The following is a 23,914-nucleotide window of genomic DNA, read 5'->3' as shown; positions in this document are numbered from 1 at the left end:
GGTTGGGTTTTAACGCCTGCAAAAAGCAGGCGTTAAATTCCCCAACCCGCAAAGGGACCTCGTAGTACGGCGGTAAGGGTTAACGGCCACCGTTACCATTAACGGTGACCGTTAACCCTTACCGCCGTCCGTGTAATGAGGCCCGATTTCTTTGTCATGTCTGAAATAACTCGTCTATTCTATGTTTACATATCTTGTCACAGATGTAAGATGGAATCAAGGTTTGCATGAACACAAGAATTACATTATTTTTTTTAAATGTGTTTTTTGTTTGCAGAACCAAAGAAAATGGCTTTGACAGAGAGCCTTTGCACTCAGATCATCCAAGCAAGCGGCCCTGCACTATTAGCCCTGGCCAGCGGTACAGTCCAAACAATGGCATATCCTACCAGCCCAATGGCCTGCCTCACCCGACTCCTCCGCCACCTCAACACTTTCGCTTGGATGACATGGCTATTGCTCATCATTACAGGGACTCGTACAGACACCCCAATCACAGAGACCTCAGGGACCGAAACCGACCTATTGGTAAGGGAACCTGCATGCTTTGCTTATGGTTATTTTCTTGCTTCCATTTAGTTTCCTTTTAGGAAACATTGTATCAGCTATGTCTCCAGTCTGTTTCTTGTTATATTGATTTATGTTTGAACATGTAATCTTTGTATGCCCTCCCCTGTAGCAGTTCCGCAATATTGCTACGCATGGGCTACACCAGATGGCCAACATCCTGACTCTGGTTGGTGTCTTGATATCCATGACGTGTGCGGGGAAACTGAAAGTATGTGTCAATAAAGGGACACATAATGATTCCTAGATTGGGAGCACATGTGTGTGGCACATCATGTACAATTATTATTAGGTAATTACACTGCATCCAGTTGATGGTAGAAAACAGATCAAAATGCTTTAGAAAATATAAATATTTCATTCATCCATGACAACGTTATGCAATCCTAATATGCAAAATATCACTCACCACCAATGAACGAGTTGCACAGACATTAACACCAATAGTTCATTGATGTCATTGGAGAACACTCTCCTCCTGCAAACTAAATACATTTACTGTAAGCATATACAGTGTTCTGCCATGCAGAAAAAAGGGCCATGAACAAACATCTTGCTTCAAAGATCTGTCTCTTTGATGCTTCCGGTGCCAGATATGTATGACTACCCATGCCAGATATACGCTGTTCATTTATACTTTGTTTATTTATTAGCACACCAAGCATGTAGACTGATCTGGAATATTTTATTAAAATTATTTCCATAGATTTTTAAATGGGTCTAAGTATTTGAGTTTATTTATTTCATGAGAATGTTTGTTCAGCGCTGGCCGTACCCAGGGGGCCTCCGAGCACCTTACAAGGTTCATATGTTTAAAAGTTAGGAGTTGAAACAGAAGTTACACAATATTTTCAGGATAGCCGAGAATGGTTAGGATAGACAAGTGGTAGCAGGGGAGCTGGACGGGTGGGTATGTAATGAGGCCCTTTCTGATGGATGATGGTGATGGAGGGTGCAGTAGGGTTGTGAAGAGGTAGGGTGTTCCATGCCCTCTGTACCCAATGGGTAAATGCTTTTGTGTGCATGTTCGTTTGCAGAGTGGAGTGTGAAGAAGATGCTGGCTTGCTCGTCTGGTGTTTGTGTGGGTGACAGGTCTGAATTTGTTGTGAAGGTAAGATGGGCTTTTGCAGTGGATGGCTTTTAAAACAATGCTGAGTCCTTTGAATACAATTCTTTAGGGTATGGGGAACCAGTGGAGCTTTACGAGAGATGGGGTAATGTGTGAATGTTTTGGTGGGTGGAGGGTGAGTCTGGCTGCTGGGATTTGTATGGCTTGTATGGCTTGGAGGGGGCAAGGGTGCTGCCGGGGTGTCCCGGAGGAGAGTATTGCTACAGTCCAGCTTGCAGAGAATGCTTGGACTGCGGTTCAGATGTCATCAGGAGCAAGGATGTGTCTGATCTTTCGTAGGAGTTGTAGTTGTGTGAAGGAAAGATTGTGGCCGATGCTGAAGCCAAGATTTTTGACAGGTGTGGAGAGGGATATTGGTGGGTTGGTTGTGGCAAGTTTTTTGGTTCGGCGGGTGAGCTGGGGTTTGTGTCTGTAGGGGTCAGATGAGGAGGTATTCTGTTTTGGAAGGGCTAAGCTTGAGGACGTGGGTGACCATCCAAGTGGTGATGGTAGAGAGACAGCTTTTGAGGATGTGGAGTTGTGAGGGGGATGAGATTTGGAAGTATATTTGTGTGTCATCTGCATGTTGGTGGAAATTGATGTTATGTTTGCTAAGGGTCTGTCCAGTCGATTCAGCACATAGGTTAAAGAGGAGTGGAGACAGGGAGGAGCCTTGCGGATCCTATACTTGAACGGGGTGGGGTCAGATTGAAAAGGGTATATGGACACAAAATGTGTCCTGTCAGTAAGGAAGGAGATTCGCCAGTCAAGGACGGTGCCTGAGAGTTTTAACTTGTGGGATAGGAAGTTGACTAGAATGTTATGGTTGATGCTGTTGAAGGCTGCAGAGAGATAAAGGAATATGAATACTGCTGTGTGTCCTTTGTCATTGATGTTGTGGAGATAATCAAAAATGTGAAGTGTATCAGTCTCAGTGCTGTGTCTAGGTCTTCCTGGACTTTTTGTCTATTTAACAACACTCTGCCTCCCATCTGAAATCTCTGTTATCCTGCATCGGAAGCACTTTATCTGCATTGTATTAAAACCGGATTGAAAGTATTACTAGCAATCGCAGGTGTCAGTTATTAGAGTGTTCTGATTATTGGAGAGCCAGATAACAGCTGTTTAGCTGTATAGCGGTAATTTCTGAGTCCCCCAGATTGCAAGAAAAAGTGTTATTATCTGCTGTAAAAGAGTTACTTCAGGTTGACCACACCTTTTTTGGTCCAGGTTGTCATTTATGCATATAAATCTGGGCATGGAACAGATTTCAGCATCTTCCATACCCACCGCCCATGGTTTTACACCAGAACTAAATTTGCATGCTGCTTATTTCTTAGTAATCCATCTGTTTTTAGCTAAAAGCAGGTGGATTCCCTAGAAATTCATTTGAGATGTTGGCTGCCATGTGTAAAAAGCAGGCAACATTTACTCGTTTTGCAAAACAAACTGCAACTAAAAAGGTGTTATGATGATTTTGCCTGTTTTAACACTTATTTGCACTTTGTCTTGCAAATGTGGAAATTACACCAAGGGGTCACACTGGTTAAACAAAAGTGGCAAATGTACACTTCTTTCTGTTGGAGACAAACCCTGTAGGCTCTCAAGTGCAAAGAATAAGGCCGTAGCATTACGTGAGTGGAAATATGGTGTGACTATACAAATAAAAAAATAATTGAGTCATGAGGACGTGTGTGTGTATGTGTGGGTGTTTGGGTGCACGCGCAGGCACTCATGCATATCTTTTTGGGGGCCATATTCCATTCATTCTGTCATAGACATATAATCATTCTTGGGCCATCTGTTCAGTACTTTATTCTCCATAAGTAAAAAATTGAAAAATGACTAAGGAAATTATGGCCATCTGTTCCAAGGAACCTCAGCAAGCCATCAAAGTCATGCTGCAAAATATACTAAAGCCCTTTAATAAGATGCACGTTTGGAAATCATCCATTCTCTAGATAGACAAATTATGTCATGTGATTCAAAAAACATGAGTGCTGTAGTCATGAATCTTTGCTTCAGTAATGCAACCAGCAAACTAAAACCATGCTTAGCACAGCAAGTCAGGCATCTTGCAGATCCCATGGGAATGCGGCCAGAAGAGGTTCTCCGGAACCAAGGTGCTGGTCATCGCCCTAACTCCCAACATATTCTCTTCAGAATGTTTGCAATTTATATGACCTCAGCGCGAATGCATGTTTCAGATAAACATGTCACAGAGTGATTATTGCTTCTACAATTTGCAACTCGGCTCACTGCAAATCCCTACATATTCCATTGATATTTGCAATGGAGGCAAGAAGAAGAATACAAGGGCATTTGTGTTTGTGGGTAATGAATATTGCAAATATGGCTTTTGCACAGGTATTGTCTTATCTCTCGTTTATCTTTCTGTATAAGCTGTGGGTAATACCTTCACTTTTCTATAACAATGCATAAGTGAAGGTGTAGGCAAATCTACCACTATAAAATGTGCTGCTAATATCTGTCCTGTCTTATTTATTTATTTTTATTCATTTGCATTTTGAAAGTGCCCATCGTCCCTTGGGCATCGTGGCACTATTGCAGGATACTTGCTTAGACGAACAACACTTAGGGTGCAGTTTACAAACAGTTTATGTCCGTTTACATAGTGTGCTCTTACTCATACAATGGTGAGATGCGTTGAAAAAGGCCACATTCGGTTTTAACACTTTTAAGTGCCTGCCAAGGACAAGGTATCTCGTCCTTGGGATTACCTCCCCAGTGCCAAGGACGAGATAGCTCGTCCTTGGCACTTAATGGGTTAATGAAGGAGAACATGTTAGAAGGCTTTGCATGATGAAATACTGAAATCACCAAAACAGACCTTGGAACTGGGGGGGGGAACCCATGGCAGCTAAAAGGTTTATTTTAGAAAAGGGTGCATGTATGCGAGAGTGGTTAGTGGAAGAGTTGAGTTTTCAGAGTCTTGTGGAACGCTCTGCATGTCTTGAGTTATGTAATGTTACACCAAGAGTCTCTTACATTTTACCAAACCCCACCATAGTGGTCTTACAGCACCAAGACCTTGTCCAATGAATAGGGGCATTGCAACCCCACCAGGGATAGCTGAACCGTTGTGTTGGGCAAAGGAAGAGTAGTAAGGATGAACAGAACAACAGAGACAGGGCTAATGAAGTGACTGAGACATAAAGGGATAATAATGATCGCGATGCAGTCATTGGTGCGATTGTGAGAGAAGGGTTTTGATGAACGAAGAGGATAATATGAACCCTCGTGGCGATGAGTATTTCCTTTGAAGTCCATTTTCCAGAACAGGCCTCCCATTTGCTACTGTCCAGGAACGTGATAGATTCTTTAAAGCAATGTTTTATCTGTGCTGTCCTTGTTTATGCTGTCATTGACACAAGGTGTCTGCCATGGGAGGCGGTCACAAGACAACGGATGGCGTGCTTTTAGTTGTTAATGGATCGGTGTGGCTAAATACATCACTCTACTTTTCCTAGCATTACATGGCACGCGTCAAGAAGAAATGATCGATCACCGACTAACAGACCGAGAATGGGCAGAAGAGTGGAAACACCTGGACCATGTAAGAAACCCATCTTTTATATGTATATTTCATGGTTTGCAAAGTCTTCATATTCTGTAAGGAACTTGCATTTACTGACTAAAGAGCAGATAAACGAAATGCCTTTGTTTTCAGTTATGCATTTGTTGTGCCTGATGACCACACCCTCAGATGTATTAACTCATGTATAAATCACCCACTTTCCAATCCCTGAAATACAAAGGCCTTTAATTGGGTTATTAACTGACAGTTTAGGCTCCCAGAAACTAATGCAAACCCCAAAGGTAACACTATGCCCTCGCTAGGCCAACAGAGAAACATTTTTGAATTATTATTGCATGTTTCTTGTGAAGCGCCACACACAGCCTTACGCTTGCCTCAGAGTGGGGAGTGCACGCATAAAGTATCAATAGGTTTGGGGAGATAGATTCTTTGATTAGTGTGCAGTCACGATCCAGGCACCTCAGGGTGGGATTATCTATTGAGCCGCGCTTTATGAGATGGCAAGGGGTACCAGGCCTATTCGCCTGACCACCCAAAGGAATGGACAGGTGATTGATCAGCCACTAAAGGGATGGTTACAGTCCATAGGCCAGGTGAAAGGGGGGGGAGTTGGGCCTCTATGGGCAACCCAGAGGGTCTCTCACTGTGCATGAAGGGTCTGTCCACCATATATTGTGCCCTATTGGGTTCATTTACTGTGTGGTCTCAATCTGGTTCATGACTTTGTCTCTACAGTTCTATGAGTCCATCTGCTGAACTAGGAATGGCATGCCACGTCCATGTTTGAATCGGCATATTTTGCTGTATTAGTCTGTCTGGTTACACACACTTCACCCATTACATATAGTTCTCTAGAGGGGCTGGAAGTGTGGGCACACTGTCAGAGAACACGGCATATAGTGCCACATGCCGAGTGTTACTTCAGTGACATCCTTCAAGTTACTCCCTCTATTGTCTAGCACTTTTGATGTACACACCTCATGATGTGGGACAGACACTTAGGGCCTGGGTTAAAAAAGCATTTGTACAATAGTGAGGTTTTCCATTTCCTTGCCAGAACCAAATTCAAATAAACAGACTTTCAAAGCGGTCCTGCCAGCAGCTGACTTTACCTCCCTGCCCCCAGTAGCTCTTCTTAAGATGGCGTATGTGTATTTACCACAGTGCCTCCGTGATCAGCACACACCAGTTCCAGAATACGAACAGGGAGGGAATGACTTTTGCAATGGACAAACTAATAGGCACTAATTACCTGTTGATGACACTCAATTGTTGGTTCAATTGATAAAACAAAGCTTTCCTCTTTTGGATAGATGTCAACCTTCACTGCCAGTCAAATGCGCCACCCATCTAGGAACGTTCTAGTCTTCATGCCATCTTTAAAAGGGTCTGCTCTGGAAGTAGAGGCCTTCCCTCCTCAGCTACCAGCATTTGGCGCTCCATATTAAGGAACCAAAAGTCCATCATCAACAGATGCGAGTTCAGGAAGAAGTCCAAGGCAACGCTTTCTCCTTTTGTCATGTTCTTGTGGCTTGGACGCCTGATGTCTAGGAGGCATACTGATGTCATATCTAGCACATGGCTAGCCCACTATTTTTCCGTAACTTGAGTGATATTCACTTGCAATCCTTCCTACAGTACAAGGAAGGATGAATGAGTAATTCTTTCCCTTTATGTTATTTTGACTGGGCCCGTGTTACAAACAAAGAGGGAACGTGAATAATCGGTGATTCACTTGTGTCACTAAGATATTGGGCCAAAGCTGCACCTCGAATTAAAATGACACATTATACCACTGTAACTCTTGGGAAGAGCGTGCCGTCTATATCGTGCTCTCTCGTTTGCTGCGCCATCTCCCCTCTTTATTTCTCTTTCTCGCAATCTTCCTCACTGTATCCCTTCACTGTCTTTCCGCTTGCTCTTTTCTCACCCCTCTCTTTTTCTCTCACACTCACTCTCGCTCTTTGGCCTACTGATGCTAATTTCCGTCAGGCTTCTTTCTGAGCTGCCCACAGTGCTGATTCCCTTCAGGGTTCGCCTCTTGGGCATGTTCCTAAGTCCAAGTTAAAGGGGCATGACTCTTGGCACTGAAGGAGCTCCTATATCAGGGTACCAAGGGCTTAGGGTTTGACTGTCCGGATAGGCTCTTTGGTTGATATTTGTTTGTAGAGTAGCTGTTTCACTCATTTACTAAGTGGCCTCTCTATTTTGTACTTAGTGGTGTGCCGGAGGAATACTGCGTGAAGTACATTTTCATATATGTGGTTCACGGTGCTGGCATTTCATCAGTGCCAAGCAGGTTAGCTCGGTTCGCTCTACCGCTCAAGATTCTGAAAGCTGGGCTCATCAGTGCGTGATGCCCACGCCCACCCAACTGTATGTTGTTCACACTTGATATGTTTCCCTCCTGATCAAGAAACGATTCAGACTGTGTGCACTCCAACGTGAATCACAGCATTCTTGCACGTCGCTGTTACTATCAGACAGAAGAAGCGTGCCTCACCATGTTCTATTGAATGTGCTTCTGCAGTCTTACTGCCTAGGTCATACCAATCAGGCGGCATCCAGTGAAATTAGCATCGGTAAAAACCGTTGTCGGAACTCGGATGCAAAATCTTTCCTTTTTTTGTGTAGGCCTGAGAACTCTGGTTTTAATCGGTCTGGTTATTTTGGTGCAACTTTGACCAATTCTGTACTAGCTTACGTCCCTTTTTTGACACCCCCTGTATATTTGACCCCCTTCGAGCAGTCGTACAGATAAGCACGGGCATGAACGAGAGAATAAGTGCTGTCATCCTGTGAAATGACATGTTGATGTGTCAGAAATGACAAAGTATTAAATCACAGAAAAAGCGACTTTAATGTGAAAAACGAAATAAAACTTAGGACCCTATTCATGCTATTTTTTGCACGGTTCAAATTGACTTTACACATTTAACTTTGCACTGCCGACACATGGAACTGTGCAAAGTATATTTTTCCAGTGCAAAGTCAGTGAAAAATCATTTTGTACTACAAAAATGACTTTGTACTGACTTTGCACTGCAAAAATACACTTTGCACAATTCCATAAATAAGGGCTCGTGTCGGCAGTGCAAAGTCACTTTTCAGCAGTGCAAAGTCACCTTGAACCGTGCAAAAAATTCCATGAATCGGGCCCTTAATTGTGGAGATGCAGAATTGATACAGCATTAGGAATTAAACATTAAAGCAATGTATTTAACCCAGAATAATTTCTTAATCATACATATTGAAGCCCTGTTTGTAAACACATGCTTTACTTTTAATATTTCACCAGTTACTAAACTGCATAATGGACATGGTGGAAAAAACACGGCGATCGCTCACTGTTCTTCGTCGATGTCAAGAAACGGACCGAGAGGAGCTCAATTACTGGATCCGGCGGTACAGTGACGCAGAGGATCTAAAAAAAAGCGGTAGCAGTAGCCACTCCAGGCAACAAAGCCCCGTCAACCCAGAAACCGTGGCAATAGGTACGGCCCATTAAGTGGCAGTCGCCTGAAAACTACCATGCTCCGTCAATAGGCTGATTGATTGACTAATTTGATTCTGTTGGTTTTTTTAACCTTATGGCAGATTTCTGAACCTGCATGAAGTTTTTCAATTGAATGTGCTCTGTCACCATGTATACAGTGTGGACAATTGTGGTCTTGTGTGAAGGATATTTTCTGCAGTGATGGAAGGCCTTACACTGAATGGAACAATTATTTAGATTCCACATCATTTAGTTACACTTTTAAACATGTTCCTGATCATTGTCCGTATATCGTTTCACGCGTCATATGTGGTCAACTGTACACAAGTCCACTGTGTTCTGATCACGTGAGAAGCAGCACATGCCAAAAAAGGAAAATATACCATGATGATGGTGATGATGATGGTGATGATGATGGTGATGTTCATGATGATGGTGATGAGGATGGTGATGATGATGATGAGACTATACCTTTCAGGGTAGGGATTCATTGGGTTGGTGGGTCCAAGGCGATTGTTTCAGTAATGCGCTAGTAATGACACACTGTAGCTCAGATCATGTGCTTGAGGGGAAGGGAGGCCTTCAGGCATCTACGGACCATGAGCTTTGAGATGACGAGACAAGCCAAGAGAAGTGTATAGAACTGAGCCTCTTCTAGGAAGTATTCATCCCCAAAAGTGTTTGTATATCACCGGACAGAGATAAGTATTGTTTGGTGGAGCTAGCCTTATGTCTATGGAATGATGTAGCTAGGGTGGAAATAATCATCTTTGGGTGCATTTCCCTAATATCCTACAGTGGCGCTTTGCAAGCGGCTGCTCTCCAGATGTTTCGACTATGACTCCGATGGTGCCTCACAATCAACTTTGCAGGCTAGGGTTCATGGGAGTTGCAATCGAAAGCAGCTGGAAGGCCAATGGCTGCAGATCCAGGTCCTATGCGTTTTAACATTTCACCTGATCAAGTAATTTAAAATTAGATAGAACCAAAGCTGTCAATATGTACTCAATCCTTATTATCATGTGGCCAAATGCAAACCAGAAAAAAAGCCAGCTCAACATAGCGCCTATGTGCAAAAATATCCCATGCACTGCATTTGTTCCCTATGAACTCTCATGTCCATGCTACTTTCCCTTTAGAGCTTCTCAGTATTTGATTATTTGGCAGTAGGGTGTACACACATTATCTTCACATCATCTGATGTGACCCTTACTTGCATTCCCCATACTCTGGGCATCCTCCCACCAAACTTAACCTCTCTGATGTGCTTAGTATTTTCCGCTTGTGCCTCCTGCGCTGCTGTTCACTTGGCTCATCAGTGGAGTGCATGGAAATCTGCAAAGAAATGATAATTAAGCGACTTTGTCCATAAGGGTGCCAGAGTCAAAGCAATCTATGCCATTTTGTTTCCACACACCTGAGGTCAGTGTTTTGCTGCAATGAGCTCCATAGATTTTGATGAACTCCCTCCAGACACATTTTGTTGAAAGAGGAGTTTTCACAATTGCCCATACCGAGTGGCTATCTCAGAGTTGGTCTTTGTAAACATGTTTTCAGAATTCCTGATTGCTATTATTATAATGTTGGAGAGGAAATAACTTTGCTCCTCTTTCCCTCCATCTATGTATATACTATATTGTGCTAACTTAGGTAGTAGGTGATAGACCACTCTAAAAAAAAGGGGAGGTGTACATACGGAGAGCAAGGTGGATGGGGGCGGGGGAGTGCTTTATTTTCTGAACTACAAAAAAAGGCAATATTTGAATGCATCAGCGATAAGTTGGAACATGTAACTTATGGAGTTCTCAGTTCAGGAATGATCATTTATTGTATTTAATACAGTGGAGTAAATACTCCAACATTAGCAGCGAAATCCCGGAGTAGCAATGCAGCCAAATGATCAGGCACTTAAGAATAGGGAACAAAGAGTACTGCAACGTGTTAAGACTCTAGAGGAACGGGTGGAGGAAGGAGAGGGGCGCTCTAGACGGAACAATATACGAATCCTGGGATTACCTGAGAAAAGTGAAGGCCCCTCCATGGAACTATTCCTTGAACAACTACTCATGGACCTATACGCCCCAAAGAATTTTTCGAAACTTTTCTCCATTGAACGTGCACATCGAGTCCCAACAGGCAGACCAACGCCTGGGGCCCCACCCCGCACTGTGATTGCCAAAATCCTAAATTACAGAGATCGCGACGCGATACTGCAAATGGCCAGATCCAAGGGAGCCACGACCTACAACGGCGCGAAAATCGCTTTCTTCCCGGATTTCACACGGGAAGTACAAAGAGCACGCCAATCATTTGACCAGCTTAAGAAGAAGCTACAGACCCAAAACATCAAATATGGTCTCCTGTTCCCGGCACAGCTGAAAATTTACCATAATGGCACAACCGTGCACTTTAATGACCCAAAGGATGCATGGAATTGGGCAGAAAATAACCTGGAGGGAGATTGGGGCCCCACAAATAGAAGGGAACGTGAACGAAATAGACCGCGCCCGGACAGATCCCCGAATGCACAACCACTACAAGGCCAGGATGGACTACCACCAAGAGAAGCCGACTGAAGTGTGCGGACACATGCTGATAGCAATGCACTGTCAGAGCTTTTCCCCCCCCCCACATTGAAGAAATGGCGGCTCGAGCGGGGGCCCCCCCCCTCAACAAAGGTAATAGGACCAGCGCCGAGCAACGGCGACAGAATCGCAAAGAAGTTATATCGAATGTATTGATTGTTTGTTCGGTCCGAGCAGACCCTTGTCAGGCTCGGCCTAATGTTGGGGCGACAGGTACTTCCAGTTGGGGTGGAGTATGGGGAGGGTACGAGGGAGTTTGTGTTTAGGACAGAGTTTATTTGTTTGGTTTGCTGCTCTAAGATCAATGCGCGCAATAGGCTGGGGTCGGGTTCCAGGGGGGCGGATAAGGGGCAATGCCCGGAGATACACACAACATTACCCGGCATGTCCGATTCCCGACCACCATGACTGACCACACCGCTGAAAGCAAGAACAGGTCTATTAAGATAATGACCTGGAATGTGAATGGGCTAGGCAGCAGTATCAAGAGACGCCTTGTACTCCAATATTTGAACCGTTATACGCCCGATGTAGCCTTCCTAACCGAAACGCACCTGGCGGGCACAAACTGCAACCTCTTCAAGCGAACTAATTACCGCATCGCGATACACTCAGGTTTCTCCATGGGAGCTAGGGGGGTGCTGATCCTCGTGCACAAACGACTTCCACTGACCCTCTCATCCGTCACACAGGACCCAGGAGGTAGATTCGTTCACATAACCGCGACTCTTTGGGAGCGGCCTATATCCATGCTAGCCGTATATGCACCACCTACCTTACTCACTGCACTACTTGAAGATATAACGCCAATGTTGGCGGCGGACTCCTCGAGCTTGATGGTGGTGGGGGGAGATTTCAACGAGGTCATGCACCCAGAACTTGACCGAACACACATCCGCTCGAGAAATCCAGCTACGCATACCAAACTAGCCACGTTCGCCGACGCAATAGGCCTGAAAGATGTGTGGAGACATTTGCATCCTGGCACGAGAGAATACTCTTTCCTCTCCGGAGCACACGCCTCATTATCTAGACTTGATTACTTTTTTCTCCCGATCTCCGAATTACATCTAGCAACCGATGCACACCTCCTACCCAGAGGTATATCGGACCACTCCCCGCTCGTAATGGTGCTCAATACACACAGGCCGATTCCCCCACCCACGTGGAGGCTAAACAATTATTATCTGGGCTTCCCCGACCTAGTCGAACATATCAAAAAAGGAACAGAATCATACTTTGAACTGAACACAACCTCAGTGGATAGCCCTGTAACATTGTGGGAGGCATACAAACCCGTACTGAGAGGGGAACTCATATCCCAGATCGCAGCCCATAGGAAAAAACACGCCGCGGCGATCCGGGCGGCCGAAAAGCGAGTACAAGAGGCAGAGGTAGCTCATCTATCCCAAGACCTCCCAGAATCCCATCGCGAATTACAGCTAGCACAAAAACAGTTTCAAAACGTCGCCCTGGACAATGCCAAACAGGCACACGCAGCGATGCGGACCAGAGTGTACGAAACCGGGGATAAGGCAGGCAAAATGTTGGCGTGGCTGGAGAGGCGTGACGAGGGGCTCCGACATGTTAGAGCGATCAGAACACAGGGGAATACACTAGTGACAGCGGACCGTGACATAGCGGAAGAGTTCGCAAGCTACTACAAGGAACTCTATGGACCGCCAATCTCCCCCATTGACACTACACCCATCTCGGGAATCACCCTTCCCTCCCTGACACCTGAACAAAGAGCCCTGCTAGAAACCGACATATCGGAGAATGAATTGTCTGCAGCCATAGCCGACCTTCAACCCGGGAAAGCCCCGGGACCCAACGGCCTTCCGGTCGAGGTATGGAAGAAAATAGGCACGAGCGTAATTACACCACACTTGCTGAAAATGTATGAAACCTCCCGAAACAAAGGGTCCCTCCCACAAGACCTGAGACAGGCCACCATAGTGGTCATACCCAAAGCGGACAAACCCCCAGAGTGCTGCAGTTCGTATAGGCCCATTTCCCTTATCAATACAGAAACCAAAATTTTAGCGAAAACCTTAGCCAATAGATTGCAGCAAGTTATACCCTCCTTGATCCACCCGGATCAGTGTGGTTTTATGCCGCAGAGATCCACGCGGATGAATATACATCGATTATTCATGGCGATGGAGAATGCGACCACCATCCGAGACCCGTTGGCCCTGTTGGCCGTAGACTTCGAGAAGGCCTTTGACTCTATCAGGTGGGATGCGATCTGGGAGATAATGCAAAGGATGGGATTCGGGCCCCAGTTTATGAGCTGGGTTAAATTATTGTACAAATCCCCGCTAGCAGTCACGAAAGTGAATGGTCACGTGTCAGGCCCCTTTGAAATCGGCACAGGAACCAGACAAGGATGCCCACTGTCGGCCATGATATTCGCAATAGCGATTGAACCACTCGCTATACTGTTAAGAACAAACGAAACATGGAAGGGATTTAGATGGTCTGAAGCCTGGGAAGATAAGGTGTCCCTATACGCGGACGACTTATTGGTTTACTTACAAGACCCGGTCAGATCCTGCCCCATAGTGACTGATTTACTGCAGAAATACGGCTCCTTCAGTGGCCTGAAAGTAAACTGGGACAAATCCACCTTATTCCCACTTAAACAAGAGGGAGACTCGATCCCGCCCCAATGTCCCTACCGGGTAGAAAGGGAACAATTCAAATACCTAGGTATTCTAATAACAAATAAGCTGACTGATTATGTGCCCAGAAACCTGTACCCAGTCATGACAAGATTTGCAGAGGATGCCCGTCACTGGTCATCCCTCCCGCTGACACTACTGGGTAGAGCTGCACTCTTCAAAATGATGACCCTACCCCGCCTACTCTACATATTACAAAATGCCCCATTACACATCCCTTCAAACATATTTAGGAAAATAGACCAGACACTCCGCAGACTGCTGTGGAATAACGGTCATCCACGCATAGCCCTAGCTACACTCCAAAGATCCATATGGGAGGGCGGAATAGGACTACCCCGAATGCAAACATACTATTGGGCCAGTCAATTGATGAAAGTGAATGACCAACTACACGGCGACACCGATGCACCACACAACAAATCTCTAGAGTCGGACACTCCTGGAAAACCCATCATGCTGTACCTTTATAAGAAAAGAGACCGCGCGGCTACTCCCAACATGCGCGCACAGCTAACACAAATCTGGACAGACGCACACAAGTTCGTGGGATGGGGCGACAAACTATCGCAGGCCCAACCTCTGTGGAACAACAAGAACCTTCCAGGTGTATACACGCTCCCCAGGTGGCCGAACTGGTCCCGGCAAGGTCCGCCCATCTTGGGAGACGTTGTGAAAGATAACACCATGGTCCCTTTTGCAGAGCTGGCTCTCCGACTTGGACTTCCCCAAACCGAACATTACCACTATGCTCAACTACAACACGCACTACGAAACATCCTCCCCGAAGTGAGCCCCCTACCGGACTTCACCCCCATTGAGAGAAATCTACTCCCGGAACCAATTACCCGGAGAGTGACATCGGTTCTATATAGTGCCATAAGTTCCTTTGGCACACCAGATCTACTGTCACTGCGGACCAAGTGGGAATCGGACGTGGGGGCCATACTGCCGGAGGAATGGGTCATGACATTGATGTTCCCTAGGGAGATAGCGATTTCATCAAGGCTTAGATTGGTTCAATTAAAGATATTACACAGAGTATACTATCCCAGGGTGGCCCTACACAGATGGGGAAGAATAGATGATCCGAACTGCCTGCGATGCAAAACGGAAGAGGGTACCTTTTTCCACATCATATGGGATTGCACACATATACAACCACTTTGGGAGGCATGCTGTGCGGAACTCTCTAGAGTTATGGGGAAAACAGTTCCCAGAAACCCTAAGCTACTACTATTGGGGATAGATGATGAAATTGACCTATCTAGATATGAAAAACTGCTCTTGTTCACCACCACCGCACTTTTGAAAAGGAACATTGCTCAAAAATGGGGCTCGGACCAAATACCGAGCTATGAACAATGGAGAACGGATGTGGATATCTGTGTCGCAACGGAATACAGAGTATACGCGGCCAGAGGATGCCCGGCAAAAGCCCTGAAAGTGTGGAGGAAATGGGAAGATGCCCAATGAGGATTATAAAACAACTGGACGCTGCCTGCGGGCTCAACTAAAGCTGTCCCCCCCCCCTTTTTTCCTTTGCAAACATATGTGTACAACATCTGAAACAGCCAGTAACCCTCTCCGGCAATGCGCATGTATTGATTGTTTACGTTGTTTATTTGTTTAACCTTGTTTTTTCCTAAAAACACCAATAAAATGTGTTATTAAAAAAAAAAAGAATAGGGAACAAGTTGAGAGCTAAATAAGCTATAGGATGCTTCCATTACTGAGATCCACCTTTTGTGATCCGCTGCAGTAGCCAATCAGCCAACTCCCGTGCTCACTATCTTATCAATTCCTCTGGCAAATTCCTGTGTAAACCGCACGACATGAAGATCTTTTGTCCGTTCAGACCTTCTTAATAATTCAGCAAAGACATTGTGGTTGATTTGTAGAGTGCACTCAAAGACGGCAATGAGCTGTCCCTTTTGGTTTGCTCCCAAATGAATTAAAGGAAGATAGTCGCAGCGTTGCTCAAACATAATGTCATCCTTTGAAGGAAATTATTATGAACCCATTTAGCCAGTTGTGTCCTAACCCAAAAAATAAGCAACGTTGGATTGCTTGTGAGAACGTTGCAATCCGGGTCAAAAGTTGTTAGCTATTGCATGGGTCAGATTGCTCTGCTCCGGTCCCATATTTTGAGCATGTTATGTATGTTATGGACTCCCGGTGAGGCAGCCTTACTTGGAGTTAGCCGTACTCATGGCATTTGTTTTGCTTCCCTGCCCTTTTTCAGAATCGCACCGGGAATTCCTCCACAGGCCCGCTTCTGGATATGTGCCGGAGGAGATCTGGAAGAAAGCTGGTAAGTATTGTTTCAAAACATGTGCCGAGTGTTCTGACAGATGCGGAAAGTTGTTAATGTGCTGTTGCAAGGAATGTAAAAAAGAAAAAAAAAGTTCATAAACGTAAGCGAGCAGGGCGAAAGCTTGCTAAATTGTATTTACCGTAATGGCATGAAAACGATCAAATACGCCCTGAGTTGGGTTCCTATTCGTGATGCGTCTATAATCTTCAGGCAGTGCATTCCCATTGGCTCTACGCTCCTGCCTCGCGCTTAAGAAAGCTGGTACCTGTTAAGGCATTTTCGCTTGTCGTTGGTCCTTCTCCTATGATCTCAGGCATTTTTACATGAGCTCTGTCCTTATGCATTATCCAATTATTTACTTGTGAAGGTTGGGAAATGTCGTTTGTTGCCATCTCTTGATAAACCTCTGTTACAGTGTAGTCCTCAGTTGAGTGTATCGGAGCTATTGGAAAAGTGCTGGTCCATTGCATGTGACCATCTCCTTTCGGAACAGAATCATGTGCCATGTGTTTTACAGTTTATCAGACAGTCAGACACATGTGATGGAGTTAAGCCGTTGCTCCCTTGGAGAGTTGGTATGTAACGGGCCTGATTTACGAAAGTGTTTTTCAATGGGAAAATCTTCAATCCGCCATCTTCATGTTTAGGAAACAGCATAGTCATAGCTGTAGCTATGAATGGATTACATTTTAAGAGCAGGGAGGATAGGTTTGGAATTGACACTACATCTTCGCATCAGGTGAAAGGGGTAAGTTAATTGCAGTGTTCAATCAACCATTTGTATGTGTCCAAAATCATCATGTTTGTTCCAGTTGTGTATTGTGCTTTAATTCAAAAAGATACATGCCTAAAAGACCCACCAAAATCAGCAAGAGCATCATAGAGTAAAAGCAACACAGCAGAAAACAACAACAATCTGACCAGACAACACCCAAATTATCCTTACATTGTAATCCTGCCAGATTTAAGCCTGAGACCAGATTTGAAACAACGAGGAATGTACCATCTAACTCTTCTGTGCATTATTGCTCTCTTCAAAGCGTGAACATTTCTGCAGAGAAATTTTGAACGATGCACAAAGTGGATTGAAAATGGCCGTCTGCTGCCTCCTTCCCCTGCGTGTGGTTGCTGGTTGTTCGACTCCCAATCCCCCCTCCTTAATGTGCCCATCTCTCGCCTCACACACACACACACTGTCCAACTCGTTGCCTTCAGCCCTCCTCCATGTGTTTTGACAGCACTGCCACGGCACGTCGTAAGAAGCGCTGGGAAGGCACAAGACCATGCAGAATGACAGCCAGTGACAAGGCAGCAGGGAAGTCTGCGACTGAAGCATGCATAGGGCAGGAATAATATTTAATACCAAATGCCATCGCTATGATTCATCGCTGCATGTTTGGATGGCAGCTTTTTGTGCATCCAACACACTGAAATGGCGTAAAATGGGGTACCTGCTCTTTAGGTTCTACAATGCATATTCCGGGTGCGGAGGGAATTATATTTTATTTTCCCATCTATTTTCCCATCTTAAATTTGATTGCACAAAGCTCTTTATTTCAAGAAAGATCATTAATATTCATGAGACCCTGATGAAGGAATCTGTGCAAAACTTTGTACAAACACTGGTTTAATTAAAATGCCTAACCAGTGCATGCCGCCGAAAACAAGATTATAATTTGAAAAGATTATGCAGTGCAGCAGACAATGCAGCATATCAATTTGGAAAGATACATAAGAAAATCTACCATCGGATCCCAGATTTTCGATGAATACCTGTCATTCCTAAATTCCAAAATAGCCTGGCTTAACCAGGCTTACATATTTAGGTGGCTGATAATGAAATGACATCTGCATGTTTTGCTACTGTATCTTTTTCTTCAAGAGATCAGAGAACGTTTGCAGTTGGTAATAAATATTCAAGCACCTTCCAAATGCCCTACCAATTCTCTCGGCTGATCTGCCTGTGCCTGTGGGACTGGAATTGGAATGCATAATTTAAATATAAATTGCCTGATTTGCATATACAATTAGTCAAGCTGCAGCTTTGATCGTAAGCAAAAATTATTGTCCTGTATTTCCACTTAGATAAAATTTTAATTCACCTTGAATATTCAAAGTAAATTACGCTCTGGCTACCATGCTCAAGGGTATGATTTCCTTCTTCCGTCCAAGCCGCAAGTATGGTTGATGGGCATGGGAGGGCATGTCTTCAAACTTTGTAACATATATCTCTCTGACTTGCTAGCTTGCCCATATATTTTATTTTGCTAGAATGGTTTTGTTAAAAGCTACTACCATTTACACAAGGAAATACAAATCATATTTAAATTTGGCTTGAATTTCATAATGGTTGATAGAATATTGTATTTTTGCATTTGCTTTTCAATGGATTCCCAATGTTCGTGCTCCACTAAAGGGGATGCACCGATATTTGATCATACCGCCAAGAGAGCAAATAGGAACTACTTAAGCAATCTGGGTAACGGAGATAAATAGAACAATGAATCCGAACAGTAGCTGACTGTGCACGTGTGTATTCCAATGATCACATTAGCAGGTAGTGTGACTTGAATACTGTATGTGTGAGATAAATTGTATTACCATACGCTAACCATTGAAAATTCTGAAGCATGTAACTTGTACATTTTGCTCCCTGATGAAACAATGTTATTTGGAATATAAACCCAATTAATTAAAAGGAACATTTAATTAAGGTGTTTTTAAGTGGGTGAAAGAATTAAACGCAGGCACTTGAATCAAACATGTCATAATTGGTTTTAATTGAGTGTTAATTGGTTCTAGGTTTGCCAAGTTAATAATTGCTGCCTATTACATTTTCAATTAATCTATGTCATTTTGCTTTGACTAAAGATCAACTTTGGAAAAACTGATTCATGTGGAAGACGATTCTCCACTGTTAATTAAAGCCGATCATTATTTTAGCAAAAACAATATTTGCTTTATTTTCTCCTTAGAATATGTGTAAATAAACAGACATGTTTCCCTGTTTTTATTAGCACCATTTCTCGAAAGGTTTGGTGACTGATTCATCTTTTTTCCCTCTACTCGAGCACAGGGGCATGCATGTTTAGCCAAGCAAGACATTGATATTTTCCATTATATAAATAACCCAAAAAGCTGCTCTGTCAGAATGAGGAACCAGGACAAGCTAAATCCCGCAACTCCTGCTGCTGGATTGGCTGGGGAGGCGACGGTTCCCCTGTCCAACACTAGAACTCGTATTGCATTGAAACACGTCAAGGAGAATTTGTTATCACATTGAGAACCTTTATATCATGTCAGGAACCAGTTAGATAATAGTTGTTTCCTTTGGGATAACATACAATACATTTGTTGATTAGATCTTGGGACCGTAGGCTATGCATCGTCCATATATATTATATATATATATATATATATATATATATATATATATATATATATATATATATATACACACACATTCATTAAAATTGGAATCTTCAGCCGAGTGATTAGTGGTGTCATTTTTCTACGTAGTGCAGAGGATTTCACTTCGCCTTGCTGCTCCTGGGAGGGCAATCCGTCATCTCGTACTGCTGTATGAAGGTTTCTCAGAATATGTATATAGGGAAGGTGCTGCACTTCTTTCAGATTAACCATCAGTGGGCATGCTAAAACGTCAACTCTTGGATGTTTTACAAGGGTTTCACGTGGCCTGCTGACATAGCTGAACATGTCACCTACATGTGAACCTACATATGTCCATGTTGTGCTGGTTTCTGGTCAGTACAGTCTCTAAATGTTAGAGCTTACATGTCTAATTTGATTTTGTATTTAAGTAGATGTCTATTCACTAAGTCACTAGAAGATTGCTATATCACTGGTACTATGCAATGCTTATGTTGTTCTGTAGCCCTTGCAACTGCTCCACCCAACTGTGCTCTTGATGTCTCCTGATGACAACCTGTTGCATATCCAGTTTAGCTGTGAACCTGTGTCTGATAGAATATGATTCCCTCTTTCTGGAATTCTGACTTGGATGAAGGACAATTGTGTAATGCCTTAAGGGCCATACACAGTAAACACTGTTAGAAGTTATTCCCATTAGATATGTGACTTGACTTCTTGTTCAAACATCACATTCTAACCACAAGCTTTGGTTGCAACTTGTGGTACCATTTGCCAGGTCAGGTTTCTTAGCAAAAGACCCGCCTTACAACAATTTCACCATTTAACTCATGTTTTGGCCAGACTCTTCTCTTGTTAGTTTTCAACATTGCCGTTGATTCCAACATTCGATTGAGATTTTATAGAGACAGCTGAGGATTCATGCTCCTCATGTTGGAAAACTGCATCACCTTAAACATATTCTTTTATGTTGGCTCTAGGTTGCTCAGTAAACTCAATGTAAAATATTGCACTACGAACACCAACACATTGGGGTAAATGTACAGATCTGGGAGATCCCCATGTGCAACAAGTGTAATTTGTATCATCATCATACAAGAAGACCACCCAACATGCAGATGTCCCTCTTCTCAATGGGGAGTTCCAGGAATTGGCATACACATGTGAAATGCCAACCCTAAATGAATAGCTAAATATAAATTGTGTGGCCAAAACCTTAATGGGCATAGGCTTCCAGCATACACATTAGACAAGGGTGCTGGTAGCCCACTTCAGATGATAGATCTTAAAGAGCATCTCACCTGAAATAGAACAGAAATAGGATCCTTTCTGTTGGAGACACTGTAGAGCGAGTGGGGGTCCTTCTGCCTTCCGCATTTCCCAGCACTTCCGCTGAACCAGATCACATGATGCACATGAGTATTACTGTTTCAGAGAGGGTGCATTTCAGAGCATATCCATCTAAGAATAGGGAGTGTGCACGGAAATGCACAGGGGAAACCCCGGTCAGTCCTCTGAGGGTTACATTTCATATTCAAATAGATCTGTGTATAGCCCTGATGCAATATGTGTTTACTTGCCTACTTGTTTGAGCAGGGCTCTAACGCAAGTTGTAAAATAAAATATGCATCGAGCCAGTGCCTCAAATCCAACTATACTGGCCACTTGTTTTTGGCTCAGTGTAGAACCCCTGAGTCACAATCTTCAGAGGTCATCAGGAAACTGTCTGCCTGAACATTAGGGACTGCCTGAGGAGAAATCTAAATGCTACCTTGGTCGCAGCTGTTCCCCAAAACTGCTTTTCCACTTTCCTCTGTTGCATGTCTTTTCCAGTTACAAATGTCTACACCAGCATGGTTCACTCTCTGCTAGTAGGACACCCACGCTAGTAAATCCACTAGAGATACATTCATCAAGCGTTTCTTTTTTGTTTTGGTTGCCTCCCCGTGTTTCCAGTGTTTAGCTCTTGGCCAACACACATCTTAGAACGTAAGGCCCCTTCCTCCAGTGCCTGTGACCAAAGCCATGCAAACCTGAACCCCAGCAAGAATAATGCAAGTTATTATTGTTAAAGATATTGCTTCAGGCGCATGTTTATGCTGATAAATGTATAGGCGTAAAATGAACTCTATTTTGTATCAGATCAATGGAAAGTAAATAATTATTGATCTATAAAGCCTTAGCTGAGGCATATTAATTGCTTGATGTTGTCCCATACCTTGCACAGTTTAATATTCCACATTGAGGCCTGATGGAGATGTTTTAGTTTTGGCTGTTTGATGGTGTTTTAGTGTCAGCCTGAGAGCCCCAAGGCAGTTACTAAAGGTATGTGGAACAGACGGTGAACACTGAGCCTAATTACCGCATGCCAAAAAACGAGTGCTTTCTCCCTCAGTGCATGCACACCGAAAGAAAGCAGAGGAGGTGCATTCAGGAAAGCGAGGCTGTTAATTCTGGAGAGCTCCAAAACTACCAGTCACCCACACCAGCCCTCTTGACCCCTGCTTTCCCTGCCTCCGCTGTCCTGCTTGCAGTGGCAGAGGGATTGTGAAGGCGGGGTGTGAAGGGGACAGCAGAGATACAATGTATGTCTCCCGCTGCCCGCACATGCCCCCTGCCCACATCCCTCTTCCTGCTGCCTAAGACAGGGAGGCCAGGCTGTGCCCCTGTGTTCCTTCACGGACCAACCTAGCAGGGCAGCTGGATCAAGCACGTTCTTGGTGTAGAGAAACTGCACTCCAGCGTCCTTGAATTCCCGCTGTCCCCCCGCCCCCCAACCCGCAGACCTCATGTGAATGGCAGCAGGACTCGGTTAGTGGGCGATGCAACGGGAGTGCAGCGATGCTTTGCTGCTCGCCCGTGGTTCTGCTACTAATCTGGGTGCGCAGGAAGCCTGCCTGGCGATCTTGAGGGGGCCGCCACCTCTGATTGTGCAAAAAACTATTAGCTTTATGAATGTTTGTTTTAGAGGGAAGCATTTAAATGTGCCCTTATTTTGTCCAAATATATTTCGTCAGCATGCAAGATTTAGCAAAAAATTGGTTCAGGTTGGAACATGCGTTTCAGCAATTTTGCAGTGTAAGTTAATGGTGCATTCTGTGGCCGAAAAGCAAGGCATGCACTCAGCAGGTCTGTGATCTCATTCACATGTTCATGTTTTACTTACATCTACTTTTGCACATATCACATAGCAGCAAACCATTGAAAACTCATAGTTTTGTAAAAGAAAAATTACACACCAGATGGGTGTCCTCCCAACAGAAAACTGGATGTAGCTTTGAGTGGCTATGGTCGTGTTCGCAGATTGCTGTCTGATTGGTTGCTGACTCAGTGATTGAGTGTGAGAACATAGTTACAGGCCAGACCGCTGATAAATGGGCTAGGCAGAGAACAGCAACTGACCTCTGCTTTGATGAATGTTGGAAGTTCCATGGATTAGAAGGTTGCTAATTTTCTGAGCTATTGTAGATGGAAGCTTGCTCTTGCTCTGTCTCTGAGCAGCAGGTCCTTATTAAGACGTCTGCTGACGTGGCCTCTTGCTTCCTTCACAGAGGAAGCGGTGAATGAGGTTAAACGGCAGGCGATGACGGAGCTTCAGAAAGCCGTGTCCGAAGCAGAACGGAAGGCCCATGAAATGATCACCACAGAGCGAGCCAAGATGGAGCGGACAGTGGCAGAAGCAAAGCGCCAAGCGGCAGAGGATGCTCTTACGGTTATTAACCAGCAGGAAGACTCCAGTGAGGTGAGCCATTCAAACTTGTCAACAGCACAACCATACTCGGGGTCAGGGTTCTCAAATGCCTCCTTCTGTGCAAAGGGGTCAAACATCTTGGGAAATAGATTATCATGGATTTGGAGTTTCTCAGTGACTATTTTATTTATTTATTTTAATTTTTATGAAGCACTACATACCATCATTCTTAAGAATGGCATCGGTGTACTGTGGCAAGACATGAGCAAGTGAGATAACTACACTGTAAAAACGGGTTAATCCCCCGGTGAAATGTTTCAGATATCCCTGTATTGGCTGCAACCAGAAAATGTGCTGTGTGGAATACATTTTACCCACTGATACAGCTCTGAGCAACCTCGCACAGCACCATTGTTATACCATCTGCACCATTGTAAAAGGGTAACAACCATGTGCAATGGGAGCAGTCCTGGCCATGTCCCCTGTGCACAGAACCACAAGTGATCACAAACAT

The 23,914-nt window shown here is 44.3% G+C and overlaps 1 protein-coding gene across 3 annotated transcripts in view; it reads left to right on the top strand.

Moving 5' to 3' along the window:
- Positions 1-23,914, top strand: part of RUNX1T1 (RUNX1 partner transcriptional co-repressor 1) — a 191,716-nt gene that overhangs the window by 144,861 nt on the left and 22,941 nt on the right. For all 3 annotated transcript variants that reach the window (XM_069621346.1, XM_069621345.1, XM_069621347.1), the window contains exons 6-10: positions 278-528; positions 5,167-5,252; positions 8,533-8,728; positions 16,248-16,316; positions 23,261-23,451. In XM_069621346.1, the coding sequence (XP_069477447.1) occupies positions 278-528; positions 5,167-5,252; positions 8,533-8,728; positions 16,248-16,316; positions 23,261-23,451 (793 nt within the window). The remainder of the gene's footprint in view (positions 1-277; positions 529-5,166; positions 5,253-8,532; positions 8,729-16,247; positions 16,317-23,260; positions 23,452-23,914) is intronic.

This window comes from Ambystoma mexicanum, chromosome 5q (assembly GCF_040938575.1).
Source record: "Ambystoma mexicanum isolate Mex_15411 chromosome 5q, UKY_AmexF1_1, whole genome shotgun sequence".
Classification (NCBI taxonomy): Eukaryota; Metazoa; Chordata; class Amphibia; order Caudata; family Ambystomatidae; genus Ambystoma; species Ambystoma mexicanum.
This window is presented reverse-complemented; position numbering and strand designations above follow the sequence as displayed.